The following is a 12,544-nucleotide window of genomic DNA, read 5'->3' as shown; positions in this document are numbered from 1 at the left end:
AGAAGATTTGGGGTTGAAAAGCCATGATCTAGGTCGTCCAGCGTGGCGCTGAGAGCTTCACTCCCCAGCAGCATTAATCACAGGGCTGCTGTCCTCTGACTGATTACCTCCCATCAATCTTAGTTTGTTGAGCCCTCCGACAGGAGAAAGCCCTCATGAAGATCTGATTAAAAATGTAAGTGACTCAATAGGAGCACGTGCCTGGCCACAGAGTCGATACTCTGTGACAGACAAAAGCTCTGGGTGGGACTTATCTACTCATCTCCAAATGTCCATTCATGTGCTCGTGCAGAGATCCAGGCCTGATCTCAGTGAGGGCACCTGCTGTATAGAGGTGAGGTCTGGAAGAGAACCACTGGAGATCTGTGTGTGTGTGTGTGTGTGTGTGTGTGTGTGTGTGTGTGTGTGTGTGTGTGTGTGTGTGTGTGTGTGTGTGTGTGTGTGTGTGTGTGTGTGTGTGTGTGTGTGTGTGTGTGTGTGTGTGTGTGGTAGTCATTTGCAGCTGCAGACAGGAGGGGGAGTGACTTTGAGAGTGTCTGAGAGGCACATCCTGCCTGCAATTAAGGTGGAATCAGAGAGAGATCTGCGCTGCCTTGATAATGAGCCTCATCTGAATTATTAACTAGAGCTGTACCCCCCGGACCTGGACTCCCATCAGGCCCAGCTACACAACAACAAGAGCAGCGGCACATACACACACATACACACACACGGAATCTTCAGATCCATACAAAACCACGATCAAACCCATTTTACCATGTGCAGGAACTCAAAAACTAATCCCATTTGCAGTAAAAAATAAGGGCAACACATTACTTGAAGTGGTCCTCATAAGGCACCATAAGGCATCCAAAATCCATTATAAACACACTGTGAGTGCATAATGATTTATTAAAATTGGTGCATACTATAATGAGTACAATATGAAGAAAGTTGGGGGTGAATACTTTATGAGGCAACTCTGTCATTAATCACATTAAAATTTAGTGCAATTTCAGATGCATGATTACATTATAAAATGTCCTCTGTGATTCCAGGGGGATTATCTTCAGTCTGATGCTGCTGTGAATTGATGGCTTTAATAGGATGACTGACTGCACAGTAACTCTCTGTGTAATGTTTAACTAGTCTCAAAGTGTGACATCAAACAATTTAGGAAAATATAAGGCTGTTGAATTGTGTTCTCAGCTTTTGAAGTTAATGGTTGCAAAAAATATGAAATAACTTTTTTATGATAACTACATCACTGAGCATTTTTTAGCTTCTTAATTTCAAATTGTGTATATGATGTCACACTTGACATTGTAATTTTTTTTTCCATCTCTCCAAGCAGAAATTCATAATGAATGGAAACCAGTTGTTTACTTTACACTAAAAGCAGGCATTTTGAAAACCACCCTATTGTGTCATAAAATTTTCTAAATGTATCTTGTCGTCACTGTAGACAGTCATTGTCCTTTAGGAAATAAATGGAAATGAATGGCTGACTGACAGCAAACACCAAAATTTGTAAAACACAACAGCATGATTTGTAAAATGGCCACTTGTTAGGTAAAATAATGTGGTTGATTTTCATACTACATGGAAATGAATGGAAAACAATGGATGTCTGAAGCGCTCACGTACATTTTTGTAAGATGAAAATCACACAATCACACAAGTGTTTTACACATTTGGATGTTTGGCGTCCAACACTTCAGGCAGCTATTCAATTCTAATTATTTCCTTATGAAAAAAACAAAACATTAACAGACTCATTGAACATCCATTTGTTGATTAATCCAGTTATATAAAGTAATCCGAATCTAACTACACAATTGATTGAGTAAACTAACAAGGCGTGGATGATCCAAGACTGGATAATGATATCGTTAAACCGTCAAAGAACTGATGTCTTGACGCGTTTTGGATTCAATAGAGGCCAAAATTAGAGATATAAGTACACTGTTTAAAATGTTAAGTTTAGGATTAGGGTAAATTGTTTTTACTGAAATTAACATGTACAAGTTAATTTGACCACAACTGACATTTATTCAAATAAATCTCGTCAACATTCATTTTTCTCAATGTTACATTATTTTCAAGTACTTGTGTAATGTAAGCAAAACTTCTGTATTGCATTACCTGGCAAAACTAACCTAACGTTCTGTTTATTCAGTAGATTTCCATACTAAATAGAAATATATGTCTGGCTGAAGTGGTTGACAAAATTCAACCATATTTCTAAAATGCAAGAGTAGGTTTGCAGAATAACTCCTTGTGCTGTAAAGTAAAAAAAAATTAAGGGGCTCTCAATAAAAAATCAAAACTAAACTGTATAACATGCATTTGAAAATGGTCACAAAAATGCTGTTAATACATGGCTCGCTGTACTTGTCTACTAAGCGACTGCCATATTCTGAACAAACAAATGGAAACCGATGGCTTCCTGAAGCAGTAGATGATTAAATACTTTGACATCTTTAAAATACAACAGCATAGTTTGAATTTTTTTTTATTTGTGGTGTAAAGTTCAGTGGATGTGACTCGTTGAAAGTGAGCTACAGCGTGTAAAACCCCTGGTGTGGTCCTTTAAGGTTCGCAATGCACCAGCAGAATGTGGTGGCCTGTTCCTGAGTCACAGTCTGACAGCGAGGACAGAGGACTGAATGTTTTTGACTCGTGCTCTGCTCATCGTCTGATCCAGACACCAGAACATTTTGAAACCCCGAGGTCTGGTAGACAACACGGAGAGAATGTGTGCTGGGCCGACATTTTACGACACACCACCAGGCATGAATCCCAAGATCCGCCTGCCTCTGACTGTTTTGTGTCTGGACTTGGTTCTCTCTCTGGAATTTCCGTCTGTAGAGAGTTTCTCAACGTTTTCTTCCAGCTGATTTATTCCAACCGATTGAAGTGTGAGGGTTGAGGGCGAGAATATTATGTTCTATTCCAACCACTATGACTCATTTTAAGCAGTGAACACCCCGCCTCCACTGCTGGTGCATCCCTTGTTTACATCCTCGCACTTCTCCAGATTGAAGTGATATCTATTCAGATGCCTTTTGAAGCTCGGCATCAACCGACAAGGCAACTGATCCCCTCGGATCAGAATCTGTCCGTCTCTGCGTGGCCTCCTTTTCCATTCATGCCCTCAACGACTTTTCCCAACTGCTTTCCTTCCATTCACAGGACTGATCAGATGAGTTTTACCAAAGTCTCAGATCCAACAACCAACCCCCCCTTGCCTTCCAAATTCCTTTTCCCATTCCCCGCCCCCAGTTAACCCAGTGCCAAGCCCGCCAACTCAAGAGCTGCCTCTCCTTCTGCTGCGCCTTTGTGATAATAACAATAACTGTGTAGCGGTGCAGAGGGCTTTCTGTTGAGCCAGCGCCAGGCCGGCTGGCACAGGGAACCCTCTAAGCCTGTTCCACCATCTCCAACCAATTCCCCTCTGTCTGGGCTGGCACTGGAGCATCACAGGCATTAAGGCTGCTATCAATGTGCTCAGCAGCAGGGGCCACCACCACCACTCGCTCTATCTTCTCTCTCTCTGCCTCTCTCTTCCTCTCCCACTCAATTCCAAATCCAATTCAAGGATTAAAAAAGGTTTTATTGGCAAGACAAATAATACCTTGTTCTTCAAAATGTCTCTTTGCCCCCTCACTCCTCCCTCCCTCTCTCTCTCTCCCTCCTGCGCTCTGCACCTTATTTTCTTCTCCATCTCCCACAAGTGGAATCTCGGCAGAACAAGGTGATGGCCATCAGCGTGGGCGGTGATACTTTATGTGAAGTGCATTGTGATGTATTACAAGCAGATTAGGAACATATTAGACGTAAAGATCCACTTTAACTCAGAAATCAGGGAAGTAGAGGAAGGAGAAATAAACTATTTTTAGGGATGACATCAATTTAATTTACATAGCAATCAAAACACAGAAGATTTTATACTCCATACTTTTTTATGATTACGTTGTCTTTAAAATTAAGCTCTTTAACAACATAATCAACACTTATGGTAAATGTACTAAATAGTGCCTGTAGATGATCTTCTTTAAGCTTTTATTGGGAGTGTTATGAAAAGGAAAGCAGTTTCAAAACTCCTGTGTTCTGCTGGATTCGCGTCTAAACTCTATTTGGGTAAACACATTTGGTGTTTTTGTTAAGTACACCTGTACAGTCTGAAGCAATCCAATACACCTGTTTGCCGTACACTAAAGTCATCTTTTATGAAGCCTTGCTGTTCATTTTTGGACACTGCTATAGAGGTTTTGATACAGCGTGTTTAGCATTGTGATAAGGATTAGTGATGTTGCTGCACTGGACAGAATTATATTTAGAGCTGTTTCTTATACTATGATCACCTCGTGTGTAAGTGAGGGAGAAAAAAACGAGAGGAATCTCTCAGTATGATGAAATCCATGCAACGCTACCTTTTAAATGTGTGACTGAATTTACACACTTATTGACAAAGTCGTCAAAGACTGAACATAATGAGCGTCGTAAACAAAAAATTGATGGTAGAGCTGTTGTATTGAATTGCAATAGATTCCAGAGTCTGCACTGTGAGGCTTTACGAGAGCTTATTCCTGATATGATTATGTTTAATTTTTTGTCTTCAGCCCCTGTCGACACTCAGCTGTTCCTCACTGACCTAAAACTGACCTGCTCAGTCCTTTTCAACCCCACTGAGCCTAACTGCTGCAGTAAATTTGAGACCAAAACCTCCCCCCCCCCATCGAGACCCTTCACTTCCTCCCCAGAGTAATTAAACACATGACACAGAGATTGAGATTTTAACTCTTTCTAAATGAATTCCAAATGAATAAAGCCAACAGCTTTTTCACAGCAGACATTTTGGCTTGTTGCAGGAGAAGCACATGTGTAGCTGATAACATTAAAAAGGACTGCATTCCTTTTCAGTGAGATATCTCCAGGATCTTTATATTTTACAGTCTGGTTCACTGTCATAACTTACTAGAACAGTTGATGGAACTGTGCCAGCGTTAACGAAATCTGCCTGAGTTGTGCTTTTGCAACGATGACAGTACTGTTAAAGAGGTTCACACACTACGTCCCGCCCACCGATGGCCGTGACGGACTGCACCACAGGCCTGTCAATCAAACAGACACGCCCCCCAAAACACAGCTTTTTATAAACTTTTTTTTTATAAAAAATGACGGGATTATTTTCAAATGGACCACCAGAAAACTAATAAGAAGGAGCGATTTAAGATAGCTTCCCGAAATAACTCACGGAGACATTGTATTGACTAGCTGAATGGGAGTCTATGGAGCGGGAGGCTTTTTGGAACCAACCTCTAGCTGCACTCGGTGGTATTGCAGCTTAAGGCACTTCCACATTGGCCTCATTTTTCACATCTGGAAGCTACGTCCACTTTTATATACAGTCAGTGTGAGAGCGTGACAGAGATGGGGAATGGTACTCAACTCCCTCCCCCAGCCAGACCCGGACCGTGGATATTGCAGTTCATGTTTGGAAAGATGCCCCTCAGCCACCAGAGTGCCCCAAGACGACTAAACATTTTGTCAGTTGTTTGCGTGGAAGTGCAGCTGAAAACTGATCAAACCTTCTGCCAGGAAGCTGCATTCATGTGCAATCACATAGATGGGAAAATATGACTTGGCTGAAATGAAGGTAATTAAATGTAAGAATCTCTGCAGCTGATTCTAATGTTAAATCAACCGTAGGAAACACCATAAAACAAGGCAAATCTAATGAGTTAAAGACCAAAAATAAGAATTCATTCTTCTTCTGAATGTCTTTATATCCCAAAGTGATTACAACAGTCATACACCCACGATGTGCCTCTAACATGCTGCTGTTAAAGCCTTCAGGTAGAGTCAGAGAGCTTCTACCTGCCTGCTGCTGCATCCGTGTACAGAACAGCCTGCAGACAGACCACAGCTCAGCACATCTATTCCCACACACATTCACTTGTGAAATGAACATTATAGTGTGTGTATATGTGTGAGAGAATGCGAACCGCCCCCCCTCACCGGCACCGTGACTGCCTACGGAGCTGAACTTGCTTCACACGACCAAACACAGCCTCCCACTTCTGATGCAAAAACAAACATGGCCAAAACACTTGACCACAATTACTTAACCACAGTCGGAGAAATCCATACATAGTCATCATAGCAACCCTGCTGCCACACACATACGCAACACTCAGTGTGTGTGTGTGTGTGTGTGTGTGTGTGTGTGTGTGTGTGTGTGTGTGTGTGTGTGTGTGTGTGTGTGTGTGTGTGTGTGTCTGTACAGTATGTGTGACCACAATCAAAGAAATCCATACACTATCACAAGACACAGACAAGAAGTGTGCGAACACATGAAAGGAATCCGATCCGCCGCCACCGCTCACTTGACGCCAGAACAAGTGACTGACACCTCGCCAGTGTGTGCGTACAGTATGTATACACTGTGTGTTTGTTTGTGTGTGGTATTAAGGGGCCGGAGAAGCTGCTGGCCCAGATGAAGACAAAGAGCCCAGCGGCTGGACTGAGCAGCAGCTCTCAGACAGGATTACACAACAGCTCTTAAAGACTGCTTTTAATAGCAAGACTCTGGATCTTATTTCCCTCCCACTCATCCCATCCATCCATCCATATACACCCTCCTTCCACCACCCCACCCCAACCCCACCTTCCATCAGAGCTCTTCAGTCTAACCAGAAACAAATAAGACAGTGGGACAGTGGATACAAATTGTACGTAAATGTGTTTGTTTGTTTGTTATGGTGAACATTTCTGTACCTCCCAGTTTAAAATCTCATTAAAGGCGCTGCCAACTGTTGCAGTCCAACATGTGTGTATACGTCTCCCCCCTCTCCTTTCTTTTTTTTCTTTGTTATTGTTGTTGAGCTTTGTTATGATTGAATCAAGTTGGTTTTCGGACTCGTAACCTCTCTCCGCCAATCAGCTTCCTGGCCGGACTGGCCAATCAAAACCTCCATGCAAAGCTGCAACTGGAGTCAGCCAGGCATCAAGCTGGGCATCCTTGGTCAGTGCAAAACAAGAGACGGGGATTTACACCCCGGCTTTAAATCCAATTTTTCCGATTTTAAGATGGAGATTAATCTGCGCCTCGGTACTGTTCAGTGGAGGCTGGTATGGAGTCAAAACACTGAGGAAAGCTTTAGTGTGAGAGGGACAAAAAGACGAGAGACAGTGGTACTTATCACAAAATGCTGTGAGGATATGATAACATGACAGGAGCAGCAGCGAGAGGATTTCAGACCAACTCAGTGTCCCACACAGATGGTGTAAAATGCCCGTTAATCCCGCTGCGACTCGTGTTTCCTCTTCTCTGTACTTGATACAGTATCCTCTGGTTGTCTCAGTCAAGCAACAATACAAAGTGAAAAAATGCTACTTCAAAAAGCATAAAAAATCATTTTAAAGGGGCACTCCGCCAAATTTACACAGAAAGTTCAGTTCAATTATTACAAATATTCCTCTGCCTGGAAAAAAAATATATTAACTGTGGTTAGGGAGGGAGCTTCAACGTTTGGAAAAATAACCCTGATGATGCCATAGTTTTGTCAGCAATGCTTCGGCTTGTGATTTGTAACAAACAAGCCCGTGTTATTGAACTGGAGGTGCAAGGTTTAATACCATGAAAAGTCAGACAGACACTTTCGAGATGCAAAACGGGAGTTGTGGGATCCAGTGTTCAAAACATATTGAGAACAAAAAAAAAAATCAGGAAATCTGAGCTGCTGCAGCTTTATTTTGAAAACTGTCTCATGTGAGTCCCCAAACTCTATACAACTAAAATACTAACCTCTTCTCATCCATCTTTAAGGCTGTCATTATGTTGAATAATGTATGGTTGTCCTTTCAACGCTCCTGATAATACAGAGGCAGTAAAAGTCTGCTATCAAATTTAAAAACATGGGAGTAGTTGAGACTGCTTCTCAGTACTATCAGATTTAAGAGTGTATCAGCTTTGGAAACTCCCATTAATTGTGGTGCTGACCCTTATGAAACTCTCACTATGCACAAAAACACAAATACTCAAATTTTATTTTTGCTCTCCTCTCCTGAATGTCTAATTCACATGGGATTTAAAATAATTTATACCCCGTTTTGGTCTTGGTTGATGTGCTTACTTGAACATGTAATGCCAGATTATTCTTGGTCTGAATATTCAAAACATGAAATGCAGAAGTTTAACTTTGTCAAACATGAAGAACAGTATGAGGAGAAGCTACAATACAGGGTTTGAAAACAAAAGACTATTAATCCTAACACAGAATGGGTGGTAAATTTAAGTAGATTATAGCGACCAATCTATTAGATTAACCTCATATTAATTTGAATGTAAGGGATAATCTGTAGTTACATCTGTTTGCTGTGACACCCAATGTCATCATTCTCTTGTTATTGTCCTTTTAAACCCCTCGCCTTGTGCCATGCTTTGGTACAGCCTGTGCGTAATTCGGCGTGCGCGCAATGGATAGCAGGGGGTGGGGGGGTGGCTCCAAACGGTTTATCCCGAGTACCCAACCGGCGGCATGGGTGATGCTCCGGTCGAGCAGCCGAAAATCGGACCAGAGGCGCACTCTGTCCCCCGCGTGACCCGAGAATGCTGAGAAATATAGGCTTGAAACCAGACATGCGTCACAGGGTGCCTATCCAAAAAGGAACTGTGAAGAGGGAGAGTTGGCTCCGTGTGGCTTCTCCTATATGCACAGGCTGCAATCCCCAAATACGATGAACCCAGTGAACCTGTATCCAGCCACGCTCACCGCCCCTTTCCACTCACTGTACTGTGGAGGGACATGGGGACACGCCACTGAATATAAATTGTTTGAACCAAGGGTCAATTATGTGGCTTTCAAATATGCAGAATAGGAGTTATGTTGCAGACACAAACTGTAGCTAAATATAGTGTAGCTTCTCCACTAAAACCTTCACCATGTGGTCTCAGAAAATTCTTTCATGTGGCCTACCTTCCATCCGGCTGAACTGTTGCTGTCGCCTTTATCCTTGAAATAAGGAACAAAGCGAACCATCCAGTCATATATCTGGGACAGGGTGAGCCTCTTCTCCGGGGTGCTCTCGATGGCACGGGTGATGAGATCTGCATACGACAGGTTTCCCCACGCGTTCCGCCGGGACGACTTGGCTTTGCGCAGCTGGCCGGCCACGTCAAGCGCAGCCCCGGACATGCAGGCAGGAGCGACCACAACCGGGGCCGGGGCGCCGGCTGGATGCTTGATCTCCGCCGGTGCGCCGCCTTTTCTCTCGGCCCGGCATGCGGGCACGTTGTACTGCTCCACTTTGACCGACGCCAGAGCCAGACCTCGGCTCGCCTCTTCTCCCCCGGGGAAATCTTCGGGACACGGCAGTGGCCAGGTGCACGACCGCGACCGACTGTGAGGCTCAAATTCCGAATCGATATCAACCTGATGCGCATCCATGCCGCTGTTCTCCATCATCATCAGCATGATGATCTCCCGCTGAATAGATGTCAAAACCGGGCAAGGTCACTATCACAAAAAGCCTGTCAATTTTGACGTCTGCCAGTGAGTTCAAATGCCCAAAACTGGTCCCTTGTACAAAGAAAAAAAGAATAGTGTTGTATTGTTTCAAACACAGAGATGATCAACCAGTATGAAAAGCCGGCAGCGGTGTGGGATATTATCATTCTCCTCAGTGCAACAATGTGGCATCACATCAGGACAGATGAAGGTGTATCCGAGGCATCAACAACAGTATCAGTGTCTCTTCCATGTTAATTGCACAACACCGGCTGTGTGGCTGCATGCAGGACCAAGTGACGGTCAAACATCCATTGTGAAAGGCAGACACACTTGGAGAATGTCTCTGTTCTCGCTCCGGCTGCAGCAACAGTTGATCCTTGTGACAGATGAGGTCCAGTGCAGGTTAAAAAGACCGCTCATCAAACTCCCCCAAATTAATTGACTTGAGAATTTCCCCCAGGCTCTGATCCCAGCTCTACCAGCGTCTTTCTGCAAGATTGGTTGGTCACCGGCTTCAGCTGAAACTCACTGCGAGCGCAATTACTCCCTTAGAAATAGAAACAGGCTCTCATGAATCATTTATATGAAACCGTGAATTTCCAGACGAGAAAAAAAGCCCCTCATGGATTTGATTTGGAGCATCCTCTGTCTCCTCTCCGCGCTGCCAGACGCATCACTTGGTGTGGATATTTCTACCTTTGTCTTTAGCTTTCCGTGCACATGTCACATGGGGTACCGTCTCTCTGCCTATTGCTCTGTCTTTATACTACAAGCCTGCGTGTCTCTGAAGGCTTCAAGCCACTTAACTGTAGCCTGGAATAAAGTGGAATAAGTGCTGCTTCCATATAATTGGACGCCGCCTGGATCAAGTCACTCCCTCCAGAACAGGTTTCCAGAGGGGGAGGAGGGTGTGTGTGTGCGCGAGTGTGTGAGGTGGCGGTGATATTCCCAACAATAACGTTTCTATACAGGCACTCATTTTTAGCGTTTACAGCAAATCTCGCACGTGTAGTTTATCTTCCTGGTGATCAACTCAATTCATCATGTTAATGTAACTTGCTGCTTCGTTTTTGTTATTTATAATCTAAGCAGCAAAAGACTGCAACTAATCAATGAATGCAGCCCCTTTAAAGAAACGTGTCACTTTTAATGTTTTAACATTTGAAATTGTGACCGTTTCTGTTTTTAAGGATGTCCAAAAGTAAAAACCTACTTTTTCATTTCTGAATCCTTTAGGATGATTACACATGTTGTTTTAAGTCACACTAAAAATCAGCAAATAAAATAACTAGGAGTAAATTCATATCTATAAGTAACATTTCTTGATTGATATCAGTTTTCTTTTTTTTTTCTTTTTTTTTATCAATCCAGTAATGCATCATGTTGTTTCAAAGTATTCTCCACACACAGGATGCGATTCAGGGATATAAATCTTGGTGCTTTACCTGTTTAACAATTCACTGGCCTTGAAGTGGTCAAGTGTAAACAGACTGAGTCAAAATGCAAGCTATGTGCACTTTTTATTGGACAATTCGGAAAGACCTGGAGTTTTTCTTTTAACTGCCAATACCAGAATTTTTTTTAATTCTTGCTTGGCAGTTTAGGAGTGGAAAAAAATTGAGGCTATGGTATGGTCAAGGTTGGGGAGCTAAAGATTTTGGTTACAGGTAGAAAAGCAGATGTTAATGGCAGGTCTTTGGGGCGTAAGCCCTAGTCTCCTGCATAAAAGTCAGCCACACTGCTTCCTGCATCAGCAAACTGTCTCAGTGGAAGTAAATCTTCAGGTGCGGAATCATTTCATGTGGATATAATTCCTGGAGGTGTTGGGATGGTTTTGAAATGCAGATAGTAAAGTCTATATAAATAATACAGAGGTGATAACCTCGATGTCCAAATAGTTGAGGTACTACGGAACGACAGGGACTAAACTCACAATATAAAAGGTGTATTGTTTAGATTTTCACTCACGGTATAACATGCTAAGTGTTTTACATTTTGCCCCAACAGTTCCTTGAACATTAAAAGCTACTACCATCAGTGCGGGGTCATTTCCTTCCATATCAAGACGACTTATTTGTCCTGCAGCGTATTGTGGCCCATTGTTATGTTTTGCTGCTAAGCGACCTCTCGTGATCGTGATCAATTTCAGCAAACATTGCAAGACAACAACACTAGCCTCCTGATGGCCATAGTAGTTTTGATCATAGTAAAAGTGGCATCGTTACAGAGCCACAATGGAAGGAGGTCAGGGTGGACGGATGGGTTGAACAATGAGCGATGAGAGGAGCAAATTAAAACTCTACTGCCTGTGGTCAGATTTCAGGTGAGTTTTATGTAGTTCCTTAAACGGTTCTTGGGTGCCTTGAAAAGTTCCTTTGATGGAATTGAGTTAAAAAATGTACAACACGGTCAATGTTCTACTTTACAGATTTAAAGGTTTTTACTGATTTTCATTGACATACTTCTATTCTCTCTCCCATAGTTTTTGCTTACTGTTTGTTGTGTTGTGTTGCAGTTCCCCCCCCCCCCCGCTTTCTTTTGCAGATATCCCAAACCCAGAGCTGCATGTCTCTGGTCTGCGGTTACCAACCCCACCAACACTTCATTGTCCTGGATCTCTATGCTGTTCTTCTCTCTCTGCTCTACCCTCTCACTCAACCGGTCGAGGCAGATGGCCGCCCACCTCTGAGCCTGGTTTTTCCTTCCTTCTGTCAGAGGTTTTTCCTTCTGTTAAAGGGGAGTTTAAATTGTTGGGTTCCTTTGTATAATGTTGTAAAATTGTGTTGTAAGGATTTGACCTTGTTAAGTACCCTGAAACATGTTGTTATTTGGTGCTATATAAATAAAATTTAATTGATGTGCCTATTCCTGTTTTTTTCCTCCTAATAAATATAGCACAACCATTTCATTTCCTCACAGGAACTTTGTCTCTTCATGCATCGACCTAAAACCGAACTAAAATCACATCGGACAAAGTGAAGGGATGAGGACATTTTTCCTGTTCACAAAGTGCAGAACATCACGGCCTCGTGATTTAAGCTTGACGG

General features: G+C 42.9%; 1 protein-coding gene across 1 annotated transcript in view; it reads right to left on the bottom strand.

Annotated features, from left to right (window-relative positions):
* foxo6b (forkhead box O6 b) overlaps positions 1 to 10,274 on the bottom strand; it is a 43,987-nt gene extending 33,713 nt beyond the window's left edge. Inside the window, exon 1 of the mRNA XM_069711487.1 lies at positions 8,964 to 10,274. Coding sequence (XP_069567588.1) covers positions 8,964 to 9,461 — 498 coding nt within the window. The 5' untranslated portion in view covers positions 9,462 to 10,274. The remainder of the gene's footprint in view (positions 1 to 8,963) is intronic.
* Between the last annotated feature and the right edge of the window lie 2,270 nt (positions 10,275 to 12,544).

The sequence above is a fragment of the Brachyistius frenatus genome, unplaced genomic scaffold (assembly GCF_029030835.1).
Source record: "Brachyistius frenatus isolate BFR_SWC_R1_liver_20210118 unplaced genomic scaffold, ASM2903083v1 Contig_101, whole genome shotgun sequence".
Lineage (NCBI taxonomy): Eukaryota > Metazoa > Chordata > Actinopteri > Embiotocidae > Brachyistius > Brachyistius frenatus.
This window is presented reverse-complemented; position numbering and strand designations above follow the sequence as displayed.